Below are 24,581 nucleotides of genomic sequence, written 5' to 3' on the forward strand. Positions count from 1 at the left end.
GGAGAGGGGAGCCGGGCGGGGGCGCCCACCCACTCCGCCCGCCCGCCCGCCAGCCCGCCAGCCAGCCCGAGCGGATAAGGGGCTGAGCCTCCGCGGCCACTGGCCGCTTCGCCCAGCAGGCAGCGTCCCAACCGGAGGAGCGAGGATGGGCCGTCCCGCCTGCTTGCCTCTGCTGACAGCGGCCGCCCTGTACTGGTCCTGGGGGCTCAAGGCCAGGTAACCCTGGGGGCAAAGGGTTCTGCCAAGCGGGGGGTGCGTCTCTCTCTCCTCCCTCCCTCTTTCTCTCTCTCTCTCTTTTCTCTCTCTCTCTCTCTCTCTGTCTCTCCCTCCCTACCTCTCTCCCTCCTTCCCTCCCTTTCTCTCTCTCTCTTTTCTCTCTGTCTCTGTCTCTCCCTCCCTCCCTTTCTCTCTCTCTCTCTTTTCTCTCTCTCTGTCTGTCTCTCCCTCCCTCCATTTTCTCTCTCTCTCTTTTCTCTCTCTCTGTCTGTCTCTCCCTCCCTCCCTTTCTCTCTCCCTCCCTCCCTCCCTTTCTCTCTCTCTCTCTGTCTCGGTCTCTCCCTCCCTCTCTTTGTCTCTTTCTGTCTCTTCCTCCCCTCTCTCCCCCCTCTCCCCCACTCTCTCTGTCTCTCTCTCTGTGTGTGTTGTGTCTGTCTCTCGGTCTCGGTCTCTCTCCCTTTTCGGTCTCTCGCTTCTCTTCCTCTGCCCTCTTCTTCTCCTCTTCCTCTAAAGCGGTTTTTTCTCCCCTTGGCAAAACTGTCCGACGCCGTGGACTCCCCTGTTCTCTCCCCCACCCCTCAAAAAACAACAACTCTGCCACCAACTACCCGCAACCCCCTAACCTTGCGTGGAAAGAGCCACTTCCCGACGACCGCGAGAGCCGGGGGCACCGTCTCCAAAGCGCCCCACTCGCTGCGTAATTGCGCTTCGCCTTGCTGGGACTTTGGGCGAGCGGGCAAGGGAAGGAAGGAGTTGGGGAATGTGTGTGTGTGTGTGTGTGTGTGTGTGTGTGTGTAGGGGGAGTTTATCCGGACAAGTCGGGGTGGCTTCACTCTCTCCCCAACCCTCAATCCCAATCTTCCTCCGTTTCCTGGGGCTCGGTGGAAAGTGGCGTGCGGGAGAGAAGGGGAGAGCCGGAACGGGAGCGGGGAGCTTGGATTTCCAAACAGGGCCCATGTGGCTTTCATTGAAAAGGAAAATTGGGTGGGGAGGAGGAAACGGGTGTGCGTGTGGGGTGTGTGTGTGTGTGTTAGGAAGAGCCATTCGGGGTTGTTTACGATCCTTTGAGCTGGGAGGAGAGGAAAGAGGCGGACAGGACTCCCTTTGGTTTCAGATTCCTCCCCAAACGAAGCCAGGGCAGATTTGGGGAGGGGGCGAAGGCTGCGGGGGCGTCGGAGCGCGCTTTCCCGCTTGGATGGTGCTGGAAAGCCTTGGCTTGTACCCGCGCCATGGCCACGGCATTGCAAGCCACGGACTAGCCAGCACCTTCTGGAGGTTTTTCAAGGGATGAACAGAGAAAGAGGAAGCAGGAGATGGCTTGATGGAGGGATGGAATGGGAGCAATTAATTTAGCACCCTAAAATAGCCAAGAGTTGTCAGCTTCCTATTTTATTTGGTTTGTCGATTGCTTACAAGATAATAGGTATAAGTAAAAACATAGTTATGAATACATGGATGCACATAAGAAAAATAAAAAAAGAAACAATAGGACAGGGATGGTAGGCACGTTGGTGTGCTTATGCACGCCCCCGACATACCTCTTAGGAAAGGGGTGAGGTCAATAGTAGACAGTCTGAGGTTAAAGGTTTTGGGGTTTGGGGAAGAAACCACAGAGTCAGGTAGAGTATTGCAGACATCGACCATTCTGTTGCTAAAGGCATATTTCTTGCAATCAAATTTGGTGCGGTTTACCTTGAGTTTGTCTCTATTGTGTGCTCTGGTGTTGTTATGGTTTTGGTTCTTGAAAACCCAGGTCAGTGGTAGCAGTTCTGGATTTAAATCTCCACTGAAGTATGAAAGTTAGAATCGATTTGGCCCCACAAGGTAACCCAACAGTTTCTAACTTGAGTGGATGTTCTACTGATGGGAAAAATTCTGACCTAGCATCTTCATGGAACAGAATAAGAGAGCTGGAAGGGCTCTTGGAGGTCTTCTAGTCCAACCCCTTGCTCGAGCAGGAGACCCTATTCCATTCCACACAAGTGGCTGTCCATTCTCTTCATGAAAGCCTCCAGGGATGGGGCATGAGACCTGTGAACCCATGCACAGGAAGGGGAAAACAGGGTCATTTACAGCCTATTGAGCTTCTTGGAAATAATAATAAGAACTGGTGGGACTACAGAAAAGACAAAATAATAAGTATTAAAATAATGGGTGGAGGAGGGGAACAACAAGAAGAACAAGGAGGAGGAGAGGCAGAGGGAGAGGAGGAGGAATAAGAAGAAGAAGATGAGGAGGAGGAAGGAGGAGGAGGAGGAAGAAGAAGGGGAAGGAGGAGGAGGAGGAGGAGGAGGAGGAGGAAGAAGAAGAAGAGGAGGAGGAGGAGGAGGGAAGGAGGAGGAGAACCTAAAGTGCTCTGGAACTTTAGAATACATACAAACAAGCACCTGCCACACCACACCACAGACTTAACAGTTGTTGACAGGAAACACAAAAATACTGGACAGTGGCTGGATGTGGCATTAGCTGGAGAGAGCAAAAGAGAAGAGAAAGAACTGGAGGGAGGGGAAATCACAATATACAAAGATGTGCAATAGAAGGGAACAACTATGGCCCCAAAAGAAAGCCAAGACAGCGCCCATAAGTGACAGGCACCCTGGATGCAATCCCATCCCAAAACATCTGGAGGAACCCTTGAGCACCATCAACACTGACAAAATCCCCACAAGTCAATTGCAAGAAGGCAGCTTGGCTTGGAACAGCTGACATCCTGCAACAAAACCTTTCACACCACCAAATGACAACATTTGCCTATCCAGGGTCCTTGGGAAAGAATTGGGGGCGGGGGGGATGACAGAAACACCACCTCCAGTCTAAAACATCTGGCTGTCTGGGTGACCAACCCCAATAAGAAAGCATGGTGAACAAAGATGGATTTTGTTTTCCCTTCCTCCACCCAGCCTTGCTCCTAAGCTCAGTAAAATATTTGGTTAGAGGGGGGGAAAAAATGCCTTCCACTCTGAAACTATGTCCCTCAATTAGCAAAGAATGCAGTTTGATTAATAAAGTCTTTGACATTTCAGCTATTCAATCTGGCAGCCAGGCCGGGATCACAGCTTGCTGTATTAGCTCTCTTGCCAGATCAACCAAGCAAATAATAGAAGCCAAATCTATGCAATAAATAATGCCGGCCAACTGGTAAAAATGGGCCCCTTTGGCTTATAATAGATGTAGGGTTGTTTGTAACCAACAAAGACTACAAGTGAGGTACTCATACCACTCTATAAAGCCTTAGTAAGGTAAGTACTGTAGTACCTTATCCAGTTTTGGTCACCAGACTATAAAAAAAGATGTTGAGACTCTAGAAAGGATGCAGAGAAGAGTCACAAAGATTACTAGGGGATTGGAGGCTAAAACATACAATGGACGGTTGCAGGAACTGGGCCTGGCTGGTCTAGGGAAGAGAAGGACCAGGGGAGACAGGATAGCAGTCTTCCAATATTTGAGGGGCTGCCACAGAGAGGAGGAAGAGGTCAAGCTGTTTTCCAAGGCACCCAAAGGCCAGACGAGGAACAATGGATGGAAACTGAACAAGGAGAGATTCAACCTATAAATAAGGAGATATTTTCTGACAGTGAGAACCATCAACTGATGGAACAGAAGTTGCCTTCGGAAGTTGTGGGAGCTTCATCACTGGAAGCTTTCAAGAAGAGACTGGACTGCCATTTCTCAGAAATGGTGTACAGTCTCCTGCTTGGGCAGGGGGTTGGACTAAATGACCTATAAGGTCCCTTCCAACTCTGTTAATCAGTACATGTGTACAAGACCACCACAATGAGGAACAACACAATGGGGGAAGAGGGAGGTTGGGTCAACCATGGCCAAGAATGACCAACATATAGAAAAATTGCCTTCAGCAAGGCATTGATACCCTGGATCCACTCAGTAGAGCGGATCCACTCCAGTTCCTCAAATAAAAGTCAGATTGTCCTACTTTCATCTCCATATCGGTTCTTCTCAATGTGGAGTCCTTCCAGATAATGGAGACTTCGACTCCCAGATTTCTCAGTAAAGACTCGTGATATGGAGATGGAGGCATGGAACTGAAAGGATGCTAGGTTTTTTGATTCCCTCTTTGGGGAAATCCAAGATTGAACCAGTGTTTTTGTACTTCCTGTAAGAGCAAGTTGGTCTACTTGTAGAGCTGCAACTAAAACTAATGCAAGGAACTAACATTCATCAAAACCAATATTCATCAAAACAAGGTCTAATCAAAAACTCCAGAATTTGGTGGTCCGTAACTTTTTAAGTTAAGTTAAGGGATGCGGTGGCTAAGATGCTGAGCTTGTCGATCAGCAAAGTCGGCAGTTCGTCGGTTCGAATCCCTAGCGTCGCGTAATGGAGTGAGCCCCCGTTACTCGTCACAGCTTCCGCCAACCTAGCAGTTCGAAAGCACGTAAAAAAATGCAAGTAGAAAAACAGGGACCCCTTTGGTGGGAACAGCGTTCCGTACGCCTTTGGTGTTGAGTCCTGCCGGCCACATGACCACGGAGACGTCTTCGGACAGCGCTGGCTCTTCGGTTTTGTAACGGAGATGAGCACTGTCCCCTAGAGCCAGAAACAACTAGCACATGTTCGGTGCAAGGGGAACCTTTAACTTTCTTGAGAGGAAGCAGGGAGGGGACACAAAATTATTGAAGGTATTTGGGGAGGTTGAAAACCAGAGGAAGTAATCAAAATGATCTTCTACGGCCTAGCCTTTTTTATTTCCCACATGTGGGTTGTTTTCTTATCCGTATGGCCTTCTGTAGCATGCTCAACATGTGGGAACATCCTGGGGTCTACATGAAAGAAAGTCTACTTTGCGTCTTCGAAAACAAAGTAAAATTTCTGTTTTCATCTCAGCATGGGGGAGAGAGGAGAAGGGAAGGGAAGGGAGCGAACTGAGCTTTGAAAAACCAACACAACTTCCAAAGAGCCTCTCCTATAATTTCCCCTGAGGATTTGATTTGAGCATTGCTTGGGATTTTCTCAGCAGATTCCCAGGATTGTGAGCATGAGGGGGATCTGCCGGGCTGGGTTTCCTGAAGAGAAGACCACTAAATTATGGATTTATAAATTAATTAGAAGAAACCTACCAAAGAGGAAAGCAACTTAGAACTCAGGAGAAATTTCCTGACAGTGGGAAGAATGAACCAGTGAGATGACTTGGCCTCCAGAAGTTCTGGGATGACTTGGCCTCCAGAAGTTCTGCTCCATCACGGAAAGTTTTTAAGAAGAGATGGGACAACCATTGGTTTGGGTTGACGTAAGGTCACCTGCTTGAGCCGGGGGTTGGACTAGAAGACCTCCAAGGTCCCTTCCAACTTGGTTATTCTGTTCTTCTGATACAGCAACCCAGTTTTTCCCTTCTCGCTCGTTTTGCTTGATTGAGACAAGGCTGCCTGGAGGACAACAAAACATCTATGAAAGATTCCAACATCGAAACTGTCCTAAGTATTGAACTCTCTGGGCGGCTTTTTTGCCTCCCGAATCGCCAGGAATACAGAGCGAGCTTTGCAAGATATCCATTTTAGCACAGGTAGTCCTTGACTTACGCCCGCAGATAAACCCAACACTTCCATCGCCGAGCGAAGACAGTTGTTTTTGTCCCATTTCACAATTTTTCTCACCACGGCAATTGTTGAAGTTTAGGAACATAAGTTGTTAAGTGAAGCTGGTTCCCCCACCTCACCCCACCCCGTTGCCTTCATCACAAAAAGGGAACGGGCGAACCCGGGCAACACTGCAACCATCATACAGACGAACCAGTTGTCAAGCATCCCAATTTCAATCGTGGGGAAGCTTATAAGGGTAGAAAACAGCCATAGGTTATTTTTATTTTTTTCAGTAGCAAGAAAGGCACGAAAAACAAAATGCACGGGTACAGTATAGGTGACGCCTTGCTCAATAGTTGTAACGGTCAGAAGGATCTTGGAGTCCTAGTGGACAAGCATATTCAAATAGGAGCCAGCCGTGTGCTGCAGCTGCCCCCAAAAAGCCAACATGGTTCAAGGCTGCATAAACAGATAGGATCGAATCAAGATCAGGTGAAGTGTTAATACCACTTTATAAGGCCTTGGTAAGGACACACTTGGAAACACTGCATCCGGTTTTTGTTCGCCACGATGTAAAAAAAGATGTTGAGACTCTAGAAAGAGGGCAGAGAAGAGCAACCAGGAGGATGAGGGGACTGGAGGCTAAAACATATAAAGAACGGTTGCAGGAATTGGGTATGTCTAGTTTAATGAAAAGAAGAACAAGGGGCGATATGATAGCAGTCTTCCAATATCTCAGGGGCTGCCCCAAAGAAGAGGGAGTCAAGCTATTCTCCAAAGCATCTGAAGGCAGGACAAGAAGCAACGGGTGGAAACTAATCAATGAGAGAAGCAACTTAGAACTCAGGAGAGATTTCCTGACAATCAAAACAATTAATCAGTGGAAGAAATTCCTTCCAGAAGTTGTGGCTGCTTCAACACTGGAAGTTTTTAAAAAGATGTTGGAAAACGGTTTGTCTGAAATGGTATAGGGTTTCCTGCCTAGGCAGGGGGGTTGGACTAGAAGACCTCCAAGGTCCCTTCCAACTCTTGTTATTCTATAATCAAATGAATAGTTGTAAGTTGAGGACCACCTATAAGGAAGTAAGTTTAATGTTGTAAATCGAGCTAAGTTCTGCAAGATCGCTCTTGCATTAAACTTTGTGTTACGCTCAACAAGGCAGGGAAGAAATAATCCGGAACTAGCTGTTGTTTTGGATCATGAGATTGCCAGTTGCGACCATCCCAGCCAGATTTGGACAACCAACGTCCAATATGGGGTAGTCCTCGACTTACGACCCCCATTGAGCACAGTCACATTGTTAAGCAAGACATTTCTTAAGCAAGTCTTAACCGGTTCTACGATCTTTCAAGCCACCCTTGTCAAGTCATTTCATCGCAGTTGTTCAATGAGTAACCCGGTTGTTAAGTGAATTTGGCTTCCACCCAGACTCTGCTGGTCAGACGGTCGCAAAAGGGGATCACTTGACCCCGGGACGCTGCGACTGTCATATATACAAGTCGGTTGTCAAACGTTCTGAATTCTAACCACGCAAGGACAGGGATGCTGCAACGGTCGTGAGGGTGAAAAATGGTCGTAAGTCACTCTTTTCAGTGCCATTATGAACGGCTACTAAACAAACCTTTGTCAAGTCGAAGGCTACCTGAAGAGGAAGTTGGATTCGCTTAATGACTGCATGAGTCATTTAACAATGCAGTGATTTGCTGAACAACTGTGGCAACCCCCCACAAAATGTTGTAACATTGGCATGGCTTGTTGAATGCCATTGCTTAGCCAGGGAAATTCTGGCTTCAACTGAAGTCGCAAGTCAAGGACTTACCCGTGTTTGGAATCCTCCACTAGGAAGAAAAAGAAAGAAAGAAAAGTTTCACGAGGAAACAACAAGCTGTTTGATATTCAAGGTGGTTGTGAAGAAAACCACACCTTTTCTGAACGAGTAAGCCAGTCTGCGTTGACTCACGGGCAATTTTCTCTTTCCGTGCAATTACCAGGCAGACGTTCCTGGCATCTGAAGCTGTAATCAGCGAGAGAAAAACATGTCAACTAAGCTCAAGTAATTTGGTGCTATGGGGAAAAAAATAATTTCTGGCTAAGCCCGAAGATCAGAAGTAAATTCTAAATCTTGCTGGGCTTTTTCCTAATTAAAGAAACAGAGGCATTTAACTGTATAAAATCCAGCTGGTTGTGATGCAAAGCAGCGGTATAAACGCAATGATAATCTACTATGTTGGATTAGGGTTTTTAATTCTTTTTTAAAAAATCTAATAGATTTAATTAGGCTTCCACGCTTTCTCATCTCTGAGCATTTCTGTGTAAAAGATTTGAAAGGAGAGAAGACCACACGATGTTGCTGAACATCAGCTAGCGTGGCTTCGAGCAAATAAGAATAAGAACAGCATCAGATGTAAGCAATGCTGTTCTTATTCTTGGGGACAGATCTTCAGCAAGCTCAGAGGGTACCAGATCGGGGGGTGTAAAACTCTTCATGACCACAAGATGGCAGCAGAGATGTGTTGGGATGATAACTCTTTGGCACCATCTTGTGGCCATTTGGATTTTATATTATACACTATTTTTCTTTTTCTTTTAATGACCCTTGCATCGGGGTAGAGTCAGGGCGACTGAATGAAGCTGAGTGTTTACGGGCCAGATGCCCTTCCTGTCACCAGTGCAGAGTTTTTTCCCCTCAGCAGATATATTCTCAGTATACCCAGAGACAGAAAAATCTGCCGCTACCTAGGATCGAACTCACAGCCTCCTGATTGTGAGGTGAGAGCTGCACCTCTAAGCCACCGCACCACTCCGATATTATACACCATATAATATAGATTTTTGCATCTCATTACCGTAAAATGGGTATCAATCTTGGTACCAAAATCTTTTGGGTCTTCAAGAAAAATTAGGAGAAACAATAAGATCCTTAAATACCACACTCATTACTAATGATTTTAAAAAAGAAAACTTTTTTGGGGGGTGATAATTCCAAAAAACCATTAAGAGGCATCAGGTGTTGTAAATCTTCTTCTATATATATTAAAGCGAAATGCTCTTCACGCATCATCACAAAATCTCCAGAACCGTAAAGCCTACAAACTTGAAATTTGATACCTATGTTCCTCTTGGCTTCTAGATGCTCACTAAGAAAGGATTTTTCCAAATGACCATCAGAGCATTAATATTTCCTATATTATTATTATTAACACGCTCTGATGCTAAGGAGTTCTACTCCCCCTCCCCACCTGAAATGTAAATGCAAAACACAAGCAGAGGAGAGGAGTTTCAGTTTCCCAGCACCAAGCAGCTTTAGTCCAGAACAGTTGAGCTAAGCCACGCCCAGGCTCCTTGCTGTCTCCTTCTTGCTCACACAGCAAATACTCTTTCAGTTTCCAAACGGCCCTCAACTCTCTCACACACTGACAGGACCCCAGCCAGATGAATACTGATGGATGCTGGTAGGCAGAGGCAGAATTTTTTCCTCTTTATTTTCCTCCCAAAAAACTAAGCACCAATCACATTGTTTCGTAGTGAAGCACAGGTATCCAGTTGGTAAAGTATATTTTTGGATCAGTCCTGAGAGAACTGCCTTACCCTGGAATGGAGAAGGAGGTCTTCATCACTGTCTCTTTTTTCTGACAATCAAATATCTTGGGTCAATCCTTGTTCTAAGCCAAATAATAAGATTTGGAGCAGAAACAAACCATAATGTGGAGAAGAAGGTGGTGGCTCTGTGTATGAAGCTGAGAGAAAACTTGGGGAAAAAAAAAAAACCTTTTTCCAGAAGTTGTGGGTGCTCTATCACTGGAGGTTTTTAAGAAGAGATTAGACAGCCGTTTGTCCAGGAGGGTATTGGGTGTCTTTGCTGAGCAGGGGGTTGGACTAGATGACCTCCAATCTCCTTTCCAACCCTGTTATTCCTATTATTCTCCAGCGAGTTTTAATTTCCGACTGAAGGGGAAAGAATCTGCAATATTTTTCACATCTGGGCTTATACACAAACTCTGTGTGACTTCTCTGTTCTCCTGCCAAGATTCATTTGTGTTTAAACAGACTAAAAATGACTTAATCCCTTTGTAGTTTTTGTTTTTTTAAAACCCTCTTTTCCTCCACAATTAATGTCAGAGAACAGATGGAGCTTGGACAATCTTGAACTACGCTGCCTACGGTTGGACTTAAGCGTAGTACACAAAATTATCTGCTACAGTGTCCTACCAGTCAATGACTACTTCAGCTCCAACAATACAAGGGCACACAACAGATACAAACTCAATGTTAACTGCTCCAAACTTGATTGCAGAAAGTACAACTTCAGCAACAGAGTGGTCGATTCCTGGACTGCACTACCTGACTCTGTTGTTACATCCTCTAACCCCCACTCCTTTAACCTCAAACTATCCACTATTGACCTCACCCCTTTCCTCAGAGGTCTGTAAGGGGGCGTGCGTAAGAGCACCATCGTGCCTCCCGTATCTGTCCTATTGTCCCCATTTATTCGTACCTATTTCCTGTATTCTTACTCATGTATATACTTATACCTATTACCTTGTAAGAGATTGACAAATCAAATAATAAATAAATAAAAATAAAATCAGAGAAAGTCTTGTTAATGTATAACTTTGCTCTATCCAAGCTTGATAGTGAGTGGGGAAATAGCAAAATATAGGAGGGTTTATATCTTTTTGGTTTTGAGCCTGAAATTCCATGGATGTTTTGTATCCTTGGACTGAAGCCTCACCGTAAAACATACAGGCAGTCCTTGAGTTACAACTATTCATTTAGTGACTGTCTGAAGTTACCAAGGCACTCAGTGCAACAACTTACGACCGATTTTCACACATATAACCGATGCAGCATTCTCCCATGGTGATGGGATCAGAATTTAGACACTTGAAGCCAGATTAAATTAACAACTGTGTTGCTACCTTAACAACGGAAGGGTTCACTCAGCAATGATGGCAAGTAAATGTAAAATGGGGCAAAACTCAATAACTGACCCACAAAAACGTTAGGCTCGTGGTCGTATTTCAAGGACTCCCTGTAGATTTTTTATGTTATAGCTTTAACACATCAGGCAGACTATCTCTTCTCTTGATGGAGAAGATACTGGCTAGTTTTCCTCAATTCAATTGAGAATAGAGCTGGAAGGGACCTTGGAGATCTTTTAGTCCAACCCCCTGCTTAAGCAGGAGACCCTATGTACCAGAGGTGTCCAAACTTGGCAACTTGAAGACTTATGGACTTCAGCTCCCAGAATTCCCCAGTCAGGTCTCCAAACTTGAAGACTTGTGGACTTCAGCTCCCAGAATTCCCCAGTCAGGTCTCCAAACTTGAAGACTTGTAGACTTCAACTTCTAGGAGTTGAAATCCACAAGTCTTCAAGTTGCCAAGTTTGAGGACCCCTGCCCTATACCATTGGGACAAGTGGCTGTCCAGTCTCTTCTTAAAAACCTCCCGTGATGGATCACCCTCAACTTCTGGTGACAAGCCGTTCCACTGACTTCCACAACACAACCAGTTGTGTTTGGGTTGCAGGTCTTGAAAGATTGAACCAGCATGAGTCCCAATGTTTTTTTTTCAAGACAGGAAAAACTTGGTTTTGTATCCATGAGCAACTTAGAACTGATGGGTCCAAAAGGAGGAGAACTTGGTCAGTTGGCAGAGCAAATGCTTCTGTTGAAGGAAATGAGCATGAATTTTCCTCATTTTAGGATTTTAGAATAACAGAGTTGAAAGGGACCTTGGAGGTCTTCTAGTCCAACCTCTTGCCTGGGCAGGAAAACCTACACCACTTCAGACAAATGGTTATCCAACATCTTTTTAAAAAACTTCCAGTGTTGGAAAATTCACAATTTCTGGAGGCAAGTTGTTCCACTGATTAATTTTTCTAACTGTCAGGAAATTCCTCCTTAGTTCTAGGTTGCTTCTCTCCTTGATTAGTTTCCATCTGTTGCTTCTTGTCCCGCCTTCAGGTGCTTTGGAGAATAGCTTGACCACCGTCTTCTTCTCTTTGGCAGCCTCTCAAATATTGGAACACTGCTTTCATGTCACCCCTAGTCCTTCTTTTCATCTAACTGGACGTACCCAGTTCCAGCAACCGTTCTTCGTATGTTTTAGCCTCCAGTCCCCTAATCATCCTTGTTGCTCTTCTCTGCACTCTTTCTAGAGTCTCAACATCTTTTTTACATCGTGGTGACCAAAACTGGATGCCGTATTCCAAGTGTGCCCTTACCAAGCCATTATAGGATGGTATTAACACTTCACGTGATCTTGATTCTATCCCTCTGTTTATGCAGCCTAGAACTGTTGGTTATTTTTTGACAGCTGCAGCACACGGCTGGCTCATATTTAAATTTTTGTTGTTTCAGGTCTATTATTCCTGTGGGGCTCAGTTCAGTTCCTGGGAAAGAGGATTGATTTTATCTCCTGGCTTTCCCAACAATTATTCATCGGGCATGCACTGCGTCTGGCGGTTTCTTATCCCTGCTAAGGCCTACTTATTGTTGGAGATCTTCGACTTTGATGTGTTTGAAAGCATCAGTGATGAAGACCCAAACGCCTGGGATGGCTATTTTGCTTTAACCCAAAATACAAACAAGGATTCTTCGCCCAGAGAGGAAATCGCAGAGTATTCAAGCACCGTCGTTCCAACCAAGACTTCGGTTGACCCTCATCTTGACTCAACAGATCTTGAGGATGGCTTTCCGGAAGCCACTTCTCAAAACCTTGAGTGGAAAGTATTGCATCCAAGTGGAGAACCCAAAGACTTAGCTGTCACTCAACCAAGTAAATTTCCAATCCAGGAAGGAACCAACGATACCTTGACGAGACAAGGTGGAAAACAGGAGGAGAAGGACTTGGTGGACAAAATATTCTTTGCTCGCTACCCTGCTAAGGAGAACGCCGAAGGTGCTCAGAAACATGTAGGAAAGGTGATTTTTGGAGAAGAGGCTGCCATTTCAACCGTGATCTTGCCACTCAACATCTCTTCCACGCCATCATTCTCCGCTGATCTTTGTCCAGATGATGTCTTGTACGTCTCGGACCTCATTGCTTTTTCTTCTCGCTTCTGTGGGACCAAATCGCCCTTGAATCAAAACATGACCTTTGGGTCTTCTCTTAAGATGGTGGAAGTTATTGTGGAGCTGATCACCACGACCAACCGTGGGCGAGGCTTCGCCATGCTCTTTGAGTACAAGAATGGGACGGAGGTGACGCCCACAAATGACATCAAGGATGGAGAAGAGAATACTATGATGTTGGTGGTCATCACGGGCATCCTGTTCTTTGCGATGGTTCTTTTGTCCTCACTCTGCATTGCATGTAGGTAAGTGAGAGGTGGTGGATTCTTCACCGTTTTGTGTTTTCAGACTTAAGAGATGAACTGAGTTGGAAGGGACCTTGTTGGTCATCTGGTCCAACCGCCCACCCAAGCAGGAGACCCTACACCATTTCCGACAGATGGCAGTCCAGTCTCTTCTTGAAAGCCTCCAAGGATGAAGCTCCCACGACTTCTAAAGGCAACTTCTGTTCCATCGGTTGATTGTTCTCGTTGTTAGGAAATTCCTCCTTATTTCCAGGTTGAATCTCTCCTTGTTCAGTTTCCATCCATGATTCCTTGTCTGGCCTTCAGGGGCTTTGATAAACAGCTTAACCCACTTCCTTCCTCTCTGTGGCAGCCCCTCAAATATTGGAAGACTGCTCTCCTGTCTCCCCTGGTCCTTCTCGTCACAAGACTAGCCAGGCCCAGTTCCTGCAACTGTTCAACTGTTAAGTTTTAGCCTCGCCTTTGATCATCTTAGATAGATTCAGATTAACAGAGTTGAAAGAGACCTTGGTAGGTCATCCAGTCCAACCCTCCGGATTGACTCAGGATTGATTCTTGGAGACCCCAAGCTTCAAGCTCCTTTCCTTGGTGTAACGCTGATCCGAAATCCCAAACTCGATTGCTCAGTGATGGAAGGAAAAAAAAAATCAGTTTTGGGGCGCATGGGATAGGTTCTCCTTCCCTGTTGCTCCGCTGTGCTTTTCCGAAGCCTCAGCAAAGCAGCCACCCCGTGGCGGAGTTTACTTCTCTCCATCCTCCTCTTCATCATCTCCTCCTTCTCGTATTCATTGGTGAGGCTAAAAGGTAGCAGCTTGGTCCCAGTCGGGAAACCTGGCCCAGACATATTTCTCCAGTTCTGGTTGTGTAGGTGGTCACCTAACACTATTCAAATAGTGTGTGTTTGTGTGTGTAAATGAGTGGGTGGAGGGGGGGGTGAGGAAAAGCCAGTGAAATGTCCAAAGATTCATTTTCCACCACCACCCTCTGGGGATTCTCCAAGATTTTTGCCACACTGCTTCCTTTGTGTACCGGTTGGAGAAGGAATGAAAGCTTCCCTTGTTGGTTGGCCAATCCTTCTAATTGCTTTCTGGCCCCAAAATTCATCTGGACACCTTCGTGAATACAAACCATGGATGCCCTGTAGAATCCAGGATGGGGGGGTTATTTCGATTCGTTGGCGATGACAAACAAAGAAGTTGCCCGCAAAGATCTCCCAACTTGGCAAACTGTGGAATAGCCAAACGGCCAACTTACAGGAAGTCCTCGGCTTACGACGCAATTGAGCCCAGGATTTATGTGGCTGAGCAAGACAAAGGAATAAGGGATGGAAACTGAGCAAGGAGAGATTCAACCTGGAAAGAAGGACAAACTTTCTGACAGTGAGAACAATCAACCCATGGAACAGAAGTTGCCTTCGGAGGTTGTGGGAGCTTCATCATTGGAGGCTTTCAAGAGGAAACTGGACTGCCATCTGTCAGAAATGGTGTATGGTCTTTCTGCTTGGGTGGGAGGTTGGACTAGATGACCTACAAGGTCCCTTCCAACTCTGTTAATCTGAATCTATTTAAGATGATCAAAGTTCTGGAGACTAAAACACATGATGAACGGTTGCAGGAACTGGGCCTGGCTAGTCTAGTGAAGAGAAGGACCAGGGGAGACAGGTTAGCAGTCTTCCAATATTTGAGGGGCTGCTACAGAGAGGAGGAAGGGGGTCAAGCTATTTTCCAAAGTCCCCGAAGGTCAGACAAGGAATAATGGATGGAAACTGATCCAGGAGAGATTCAACCTGGAAATAAGGAGGAATTTCCTGACAGCGAGAACAATCAACCAATGGAACAGAAGTTGCCTTCAGAAGTTGTGGGAGCTTCATCACCGGAGGCTTTCAAGAAGAGACTGGACTGCCACCTGTCAGAAATGATGTAGGGTCTCCTGCTTGGGCGAGGGATTAGACTAGATGACCTACAAGGTCCCTTCCAACTCTGTTATTCTGTTACTATGTTAAATGATTTGATGTGTTTTCTGTTCCTTTATTTTCCAGGTGGAGGTTATGTCTCAAAAGAAGTTCTCTGGAAGTCCACAGTGATCAAGAAGTAAGTGTAATTATTTCAGGTTCTTCTGTGGACTTAGTTTACCAATTTTGAACCTGGTTGCCACTCGATTGCTTGAACTTGGAAATGTTTGGAATTGTAGAATCAGATCCAGAACTCCGGGGTTGACATCAGTGAACTCCAGCTGGTGATCCCATGTCAAGAAAATGAAAACAACAATCATTCTTTTGGGGGAAATGGCGCGGGTAAGCAGACTTTGTTCTCCCATCTTTGTAACTAGAGAGTTCTTGTTTAGGACCTCATAGTCCACTTCATCCTTGCTGTGATATCACGCAACCAAAGAGTATTACGAATTTCTTGCGTGTGGATTAAGGAACGATCTGCTACCGGTAATATATTAGAGACATCCTTTAATAGTATCTGGTTATTTTGAACCACTGCGAGGGAATTGTGAGAAGCAAAGTCCAATGTATCTAGAGGTCCTACAAGATTAGGGAAAGTTGATGGAAGACATGAAGAGGCACTCTGGAAGTCTTCCCAGGAGAAGATTCATGATTGTTAGAGAAGATCCGTGACTATGGAGAAGTATTTCTCAACTTTAAGATGAGTAAGTTTTCCAACTCCCAGAATTCCCAGCCCAGCAACGAGTGGTGGTGGTGAAGAACGAAACTCTGGATGGACTTGGTTGGGGAATTCTGGGAGTTGAAATCCATCCATCTTAAAGCTGCCAAGAGTTGAGAAGCACGGCTGTGAAGCATCTGAAAAGAATGCCAGATAGGTTACAAATGATTCTGAAAAGGTGCTTGCTATTTCTTTGGTGCGAATGAATCCATTTTGGTATTTTCTCCAGTCACTTCCTGCCCTGGCAATCTGGAATCCATCATTGATCTAGATTCCCCTCCAATCTCAGCAGTGATGGGAGGTGATGAGGTGTTCATTATTTCTGCCAATCCAGAACCTGGTCGCTTGAGTTTTACCTCTTGTAAAATACAGGTAAGGAACAGGTAAGGGGGAGAGAGGGAGAGAGAGAAAGAGGGAGAGAAAAAGAGAAAGAATAAAAGAGAAAGAGAGAGAGAAAAAGGGAAAAGGGAAAGAAAGACAAAGCAAGCAAGAGGAAAAAAGGAAATAAAGGAGAAAGGCAGAGAGAAAGGGGGAGAGAAAAAAGATAATGAGAGAAATAGGAGATAAAAAGAGAAGGGAGAAAGAGAGGGAGAAATAAAGAGAAATAAAAAGGTAAAGAAAGGGAGAAATAGGGGAGAAAAAGAGAGAAGGGAGAAAGAGGGAGAGATAGAGAGAGATAAAAAGGTAAAGAAAGGGAGAAATAGAAAGAGAGAAGGGAGAAAGAGAGGGAGAGATAGAGAGAGATAAATAGGTAAAGAAAGAGAGAAATAGAAAGAGAGAAAGGAGAAAGAGAAGAAGAGATAGAGAGAGATAAATAGGTAAAGAAAGAGAGAAATAGAAGGAGAGAGAGAAAGGTGGTTTCCTTGTTTAGATTTTGCCTGCTTTTAATCTTGTTTTTGCCAGCCAAATGTTTTGGTTTTCCTTCCATTTCATCCATAAATAAATATCCAGCCATATTTTTCCTGCATGGATTCTTACTCTGACCCAGTGGTGGGATTCAAATAAATTTAACAACCGGTTCTCTGCCCTAATGATTTCTTCCAATAACCAGTTCACCAAACTGCTCAGCAAGTTAACAACTGGTTTTATTGAGCCAGTGCAAACCGGCTGAATCCCACCACTGCTCTGACCCAAACAGATGGGATTGTCTGGGGACCGGTTGGCTGCAGTGACCACCCGTTTCCCCAGAAAGACATGCCATGGCTCAAGAGAAAGCACTCCATCCAGCCACGTGCGCTGCCTGAAAACCCCACACCATCTTCCCATGGGGGGGGGGGTTCCCTCTCTCCTTAGAACAAGGCATTGACGAGAAGCATCACCAGCCCGACTTCCGTGTCGGAATGGCTGATCCCCAAGCAGACGGAGCCCGGCAGCCAAATGTCCAACTCCCCGAAGCAGCAGGCGTGGCGCGCACGTACCTTCCACAATCTCTTGGCTCCCTTCCCACAGCTGCAGGAGCAATGGGCCCACTGGAGCCACAACGGTCCTATCCCCAAAGCGGACAAAAGTGGAGTGAGTATTGGTGCCTGGGGAGGAAAGGAGGCAGGTGTGAATCCAGGGGCTTGAAACCAGCGGTTCCACCATGGGTTCAAGGCACAGATAGTCCTCGACTTAACGACCGTTCTCGCCTTGGGGATCCACCCACCCCAGCAACCTCATGGTCACGGGATCGAGCTTGGGGACTGGCACGCGTTGACGGTGCGGGGGGGGGGCACCATCCAGGGATCACTTGGGATCTCCATTTGGGGGCCTTCCAACAAGCCAAGCCAATGGGGGAAGCTGGATTGGCCTAATAATCAAGGTGAATCACTTAATGGCTGTAGAAAAAATGGCCGTAAAATCAGGCACAACTCAAGGATGGATGTTCTAAGTCGTACGTCAAGTTCTACTTGTACATAAGAGTGTAACAAAATCTGTGCTGAACCAAACTGGCAATATATGCTCCAGCATATATATCGTATATTCTATCATCTCTCTCTCTCTTTCTCTCTGTGTATATACATACATATACGTATATTTCTCTCTGTGTCTCTCTCTCTGTGTATCTCTATCTATCTACCAGTCTCTCTGTTTCTCTGTCTCTCTCTCTCTCTCCATCAACTCTGTCATCTATCTACTCATCCACCCATCTGTCTACATTCATAGCTAGCTATCCATATCTATGTTGTCTATCTCTACTTACAACTCTATCCATAACTATCCATCCATATTCATCCATCCATCCATTTATCTATCTATCAACCTCACACTTTCTCTATTCCATCTTTATTTCTTCCTCTCTCTCATCTGTAACTATCTAACCCAGGGGTCTTCCAACTTGACAGCTTTAAGACTTATGGACTTCAACTCCCAGAATTCCTCCTCCATTCATGTTAGTTCAGGAGTCCGCAAGTCTTAAACGTGATCTAATCCGTACACAAGAGCCTTAAAGGAATGTTGCTTCTCCATTTTCTCTCAAAAAGTTCTTGACACGGATCTTCTCTTCCCTGACAGGGTTTTTCGACCTCCACCCCCAACCAGCCCGTCAGAATTCAGAAAGTTACCTCCCCTGGCGAAGCTGAAGGAACGTCCGAAGGGCCCCGCTTGGAAGGTTTGGCCAATAACCCATGGACCCCCTTGACCCAGAAACCGCAGAAGCTGACCAGTGGTTCTAACTCAAGGAGGTCCCAATTCACAAACCCCTCTTTCGATCTCTTGACCGGTTCTCCTGGTTGCAGCCACCCGAGGCTTCCTGAGTGCTCCAAAGTTGAGGCCCCTCTGTCCGTTGTCCGAAGTCCCTGCCTGGGAGGGAAGGATGTCCTGGACGCTGCCGCCTTCCGATTGAAAAGCAGCACCGTCAACTCTTCCAAGCCCAAGGAGGCTTCTGTAGATGTGGACAGGCCCAAAGTGGTGTTTGCGATTTCTGAAGAAGGAGACGATCAACAGCCTTTGGTTTTGGCAGAGCATGCCAATCAGTGCGCTGACGTTTTGTCCGAGACGAATGCAGTCATCTATGAAGGAGGACCGGCCACAAGAAAGGAGCAGATGGTGGACTTATCGCTTGAAGAAGACTCAGAGGAGGCCCCTGGAAGCAGCTTGGGCATGGGGCTGTGGGGGGACCCCTCCTCCAGATCCTGCCAAGATGTTTTTCTGGGTGACGGGGTTGAAACCTGTGCTCCTGGCTCAAACCCAGAGCTCCCAGCCCGTTTCGATTCAACGGCTTGTCCGAACGTGCTCTTTTGATCGGGAAGGGTCCTTGTTTTGTGGAACTGGAAGGGGAGACGACCGAATGATCCTTTGAGATGGAACAGAGCTGTCCTGCCTACAGACATCCAGAGAGACAGCCTTTCAATGCTGCACTCCGCAACGCTTGCCCAAAAAACTTTTGTCTTAAGTTGGATGCAACGATGACGACGGATGTGGCTGTGGAGCACCATTTTCCGGTCCTGAATGCAAGAAAGACCCGTCTGATGTTTCCTCCCGCCCCTCTGAAATAAGCTTTTTATTTTTTTGAAAGTTGTGTTTGAATTTGGGGCACGTGACCAGATCTAAAGCCTATCGGGCTTTAGGTAAAAAGAGACTGTTCTGGGTACAATCCTTAGCAAGCGATCAACCAAATTCTGGCCACGATGGACAGAACGTTCTACTGATGCTTGATTACAGTTTCAAAAAAAGAGGGCAACTTATGGACAGAGCTGGGGTAACCAGGGGTGGGCTTCAAAAATTTTAGCAGTTGCTGGGTGGGCGTGGGCATGGTGGGTGTTAGGTTCGCCGATCGCCAGAACAAAGTGAGGCGTGAGACTCAGTGACTCTTTTCAAGCTCTTTATTTAGTCTGAGATCCGGCTTGGCTCCCTCGGATCAGTGGCGGCTTATATTGAAGTCGCCTAGCCAGCCGCGGCCAACAACACTGCTTTGAATCCCCCGCGATCAGTTTCCACCAATTGCGGGTGATTCGCAGCGGGCCAATCGCTGCGGCTCACTCAGCCAATCCGAGCACCGTGCGTCCTGGCCAATCAGGACGAGGGGTTACAAGAATGCTAATGAGGCAATACAGAACAGTGGGCATGGCTTAGTTGGCCTCCTGCACCGTGGTGTGTGGGGGGTGTTTTTGCTTTCCCCGGGCTCCGGAGGCTGACCAGGCCACGCCCACCATGGCCATGCCCACCCAGCAATTGGGCAGAGAAACCCTTGCTAAGAGGCTCTTTGGAAGCCAGAAATGGACCCATTTCTGGCCTTTCCAAGTTTCCAGGAGGCCTGTTGTTCGCCCTCCCCAAACCTCATGTGCCGTGCACTTACCTGCATCCCAAATGGCCCAGGTGGGGACTCCTTGGGAGGGAAGGGGAGGGGTGGGCGGGGGCGGGGGCCAGCCAGGAGTGAGATTTGGGGCTTCTACAAACTGCACAGAAACTTAGCTAGGGGCTCTTCCGAACCCCTGCAGACCCCAGCGGCCCACCGCTAAAAATATAAACAATGCATGTGAGAAGGCAATTGGGGGAAACCTTTAGATTCACATGTTTTACTCAAAGGCACCGGCTTTTGTGAATCCTCTCTTCCCCCCAACGTTACGATGAGAAGATGCCGTTTCCGTGGATAGCAATTCCAAAGCCAGCCAACGAAAACACCGCCACCACACCAACAGGGCTTGCAATCCGCACAATCACCCCTCACGCCCAGTTGGTGTGAACTTGGATTCAAGTTTGGGTGGGTGGGTTGGCGTGTCGCAATGCGCTCAAGAAAAATCCGCCGAAGTTGTGAGATTGCCAAAATGTTACCGTGCCAAGGAAGGACGCTTCGGTGACGTTCTGAAAACGGGGCTAATCCTTTTTTTTTTTTTTTTTTTGAGAAGGCTACTTTCTTCAGATCTGAAGACCACAATATGTTTTGGAGCAGACGATGGTTCTCACGCCGCGCCTACCTATGTAGCTCTTTAAAGCAGCTGCATCTTTTCGGGAATCGCACAATGACAGAATCCGGGGAAGAGATGCGGCTGGTTTAAAGGTTTGCCGTTTTAAACGCACTATATTTTGAATCGGCCCGGCTCCCCATTTTAAAGCCTGGTGTTTGATTCAAATTCCTCACTCGAGAAGATTTTTAAGAAGGGGGTCAGTCCGTGACACCTTAATAAAATTGCACTTGGAATTACAGTATTATTAGAATGTGGGGTTGCACACTCCAGATTCGTGTTGGTTGAGGGTTTTGAATTGAACGGTAGGTGATGGATAAGATGCTAAGTAAAGTTTGCGATGATTTTTACAGCAAGGTGCATGTTTTATTTGCAAGATCCTTGACGTTTAGCAACTACAGGTAGTTCTTGACTTACAACAGTTCATTTAGTGACCAAAGGCACTGAAAAAAGCGACTTATGACCACTTTTCACACATATGACCGTTGCAGCATCCCTGTTGAAAATCCACACATTTGGCAATGGACTTGCACTTATGACGGTCGGTCATACAATCCCCCTTTGCGACCTTCTGATAAACGTCAATGGGGAGATCAAATTATCTGTTACTAACGTAACAATGGCAGAGATTCACTGTCATAAACGTGGCAAGAAAAGATGTAAAACAGGGCACTTAGCAAGTTTCTTACTTAGTGACATAAATTCTGGGCTCCGCAACGGTCGTAAGTTGAGGATTACCTGTAAAGTTTCTCCGTGGGCCACTAAAACAGGGCACCTCTGGGTCTTAATCGCACAACTTCATACCTGAATCAAAACAAAAGTGTTTTGGGTTTGTTTGTTTTTAACCCGGCTGCATCTAACAGCCTGATTGGTATTTTAATGGCCTCGTCCTGGAATGTGATTTTTAGCTTTTCAGACTCTTCTGAGGCCGGAATAGACCGGAATGTTTATCCAAGCCCTCCATTTGGTTCAGGCAGCTGTTGGAGAAAGTCCCTGAAATATCTGGCTGAAAAACAGGTGCTAAGGGAAGGAATGGGAAAAATCCAGCTCTATCAAATGGAGCATTTTTTTGTTAGCATTTTTCGGGCGCTGTCTGGGAGCTTTAAAACTGGCTCCTAAAATGCTCAACTCAGATTAATGCATTGTTTTCACCTGCTGTTTTAAGCTTCATCTGGTCTAGCGTAGAATACCGGGGAACAGTTGTGGAAAGGCTTCAGATTTTTATGTGTGTGTTGTGTGCACATTTGCACTTTGAAATGAAGTAGCGTCTATAGCAGCAGCAGATCTGATCGTAGTATGGGGAAATGCAAGCAGAATTTATAGTGCCTTTCAACTGGAACCTAGTTTTTCCTATCCGACTTTAATCGTTCAACATTGCTGAGAATTCTGGTTCTGTTTCAGCAGGACCATCAAATTGAAGGATTCTCCTTCCCCCTACTGTTTCCTGCTGTTTTTGCAAAAAAAAAAAAAATTCAATTTATAAGAAGTTTGTTTGAGTGTTCTTGTCTCTCCAAAAAGCTGGGGTGGGTGGGTGTTGTTTTTGTATTTGTACGTTTTTTTTAAAAAATGACATTTTCACACATTATAGCTCTGTCATCAGTGCAGAAGGGTATGCCTATGTGTAAAAAAAACAACCTTAAAATACAAAATTCCTAAAATACTTTCCAGCTTTTATACATTATTGGTTTGGGTAGAAAGCAAGCAAGCTGGTATGGAGTCCGTATCTGTCTTCTCATCCACAGAGCAAGCAAGCTCCCTCCCTCCCATCGGCTAAGTCTATCAAGCCAGTATTTGGTTTGGGATGGCACAACTATAATGATGCGTTTCCATCAATCACACAGAAATATTTTGATGGGAATTGGCCTAGAAGACAAGAGCCAGCCCAGGGGTGCATTTAAGGTCTCCCCAATGAACCCAGGCCTGAGATGACATCCAAGGACAAGCAAAGCCATGAAGTCAAACATTGTGCATTTTAATATTTTCCAAAGATAAATCATGAACCCCAAAGCCCAACAGTTATCGGAATTTTCTCCCCCACCCCGTTTCCCCGAGCCGCCACCTTGCGTACAAAGGAAACGAAAGAGCAAAACGTTTCTTCTGAAGAGCAGATAACAAAAACTTTGTAGAGTCCCCACCGCCTATCCTAAGCGTGGGGGTGGAACCCCTTAAACCCCCTGGAAGACACTTGTATGATTGGAATGAGGGAGGAAAGGGGAAATTTAGCTGTGGGAAAAGCCAAAACCGCTGTTTTTAATTCTTCTATTTACATTTTGGCTGGCTACGGAGAGCCATGGCAGTTGGACAGCCACGTCAATGGAGAGAAGAGAATTCTCCTTCAATTTGGAAGGGGAGAAGTCACCTGATGACCTCACCTGGACTAGCCAGTAGCTAACCTGGGGGAAACCGACATGGCTGTCTGTGGTTTTTTGCAGTCTCCGTTGTTTCTCCATTCCCTGAGATGGGAAAACGCACCCGTTGTAACAGCGGTTCCATGTCAACTCTGATGGCTGCAAGATCCTGCTTTTATAATTCTCTTGCAGCCAGCGTGGAAGTCTGGGAGACGGGCTGTGTGTCTCAGCAGTCCCCTTAACATGGTTTGTGAATACAAGGAGGCACGGCTGCAGAAGCCTTTACGTGGCTTTTTACTGAAACGGGCTCATGATTAGAAAGAAAAGCCCCCCCCAAAACCTGGCCACTTTAAGACTTGTGGACTTCAACTCCCAGAATTCCCCAGTATGGGGAAGTTGAAGTCCACAAGTTTTAAAATTTCCAATTTTGGAGAGCCCTGCTGTACAGGATAATCCTTGGAAGCTCTGTATTTTTTTAAAGGGGGAGCCAAAAAAGTCTGCAGATAGAAAAACGAACCAATCCTTACTGACCGTCTTTAACATAAAGGCCATTAAATCTTGGAGGGACCTGTGGCTTTCTCTTCAGATCACTCCTTATGCTAGCTCTTCAAGACCAAGCACTGAAAGATTACTATTTCAGTGCATAAAAATATAAGGTGGACTGGGTTCAATGTTGAATAACCGCGCCCAGCACATTATTCTGTTAAGTCCTCTTGAATTTGAGAGCAGAGGAAAAAAAAATAGCCTGTAACTTTAGCGTATTGGAAATGAGGCTCCTATTACTATAAAGTTGAGTTTCTCCTGCCACTTTAAGATGGGTGGACTTCAGCTCCCAGAATCCCCCCAGGAGTTGAGGTCCACCCATCTTTAAAGTGGCCAAGGTTAAGAAACACAGCTATAAAGGAAGACAAGATCCTGGCTACGGAACCAGCATATAGATGCAAATGTTTTAAACAGTAGGAAGACTGTAGAGAAATGGGATTCGGCATAGCCTTCTCCCAATCGGCAAGCTTTTGAGATTGCAACTTACAAATCAATGAGTTGTCCTGGCCACGGTTAAACTACCTCAGGATTCTGGTGCATGGAATTCCAACACACCTGAAAGACTCCAGGTTGTAAGAAGAGGGGATAAAGGCTCGTCTATCTTTATCCAGGCTTCCTAAGGGTTACACTGGTCCCTTTCTCTCCTCCTCTCTCCTTAAAATGTGCCCAACGGTGGAAGCAGAACTCTGTGCAAGCACTAAATTATTTCAAAAGCAATCCTGGTTGTGCAAGTTATCCATTATTCACAGTTGCTCTTGTTGAAGGATAGCCTTAAACGTTAAGTTAGGAGAGAGGTCACTCTGACCTGATTAAAACAATGGATATGGATGTATGCAGAGACACACTTTCCTGTCTTACCATCCTCCAAAATTGATGGTGCTGCTTCCATTTTAGGGACAACAAAAACCCAATTCAGGAATAGCCCTGGAGAAATCAAGATAAAAGCTGTTAATATTCACGTCCTGTGCTCAGCAACGGTATTGAAGAGTCTTCAGTATCAGTTGGATTATGCCAAATCCCCTTCAATCGTGCAGACTTCTTTATCATCAGGGGATTTAAAAAA

At 45.9% G+C, this 24,581-nt stretch overlaps 1 protein-coding gene across 1 annotated transcript; it reads left to right on the forward strand.

Moving 5' to 3' along the window:
- The first annotated feature begins 59 nt into the window (after nucleotides 1-59).
- Nucleotides 60-20,979, forward strand: LOC113446549 (uncharacterized). Its single transcript, XM_026716265.2, has 7 exons — nucleotides 60-216; nucleotides 12,117-13,075; nucleotides 15,114-15,165; nucleotides 15,266-15,368; nucleotides 15,974-16,116; nucleotides 17,038-17,256; nucleotides 18,238-20,979. The coding sequence occupies exons 2-7, from the start codon at nucleotides 12,204-12,206 to the stop codon at nucleotides 18,964-18,966; spliced, it is 2,118 nt and encodes a 705-aa protein (XP_026572050.1). The 5' UTR covers nucleotides 60-216; nucleotides 12,117-12,203; the 3' UTR covers nucleotides 18,967-20,979.
- Nucleotides 20,980-24,581: the final 3,602 nt, after the last annotated feature.

This window comes from Pseudonaja textilis, chromosome 15 (genome assembly GCF_049901715.1).
Source record: "Pseudonaja textilis isolate UNSWEBS1 chromosome 15, rPseTex1.2, whole genome shotgun sequence".
Classification (NCBI taxonomy): Eukaryota; Metazoa; Chordata; class Lepidosauria; order Squamata; family Elapidae; genus Pseudonaja; species Pseudonaja textilis.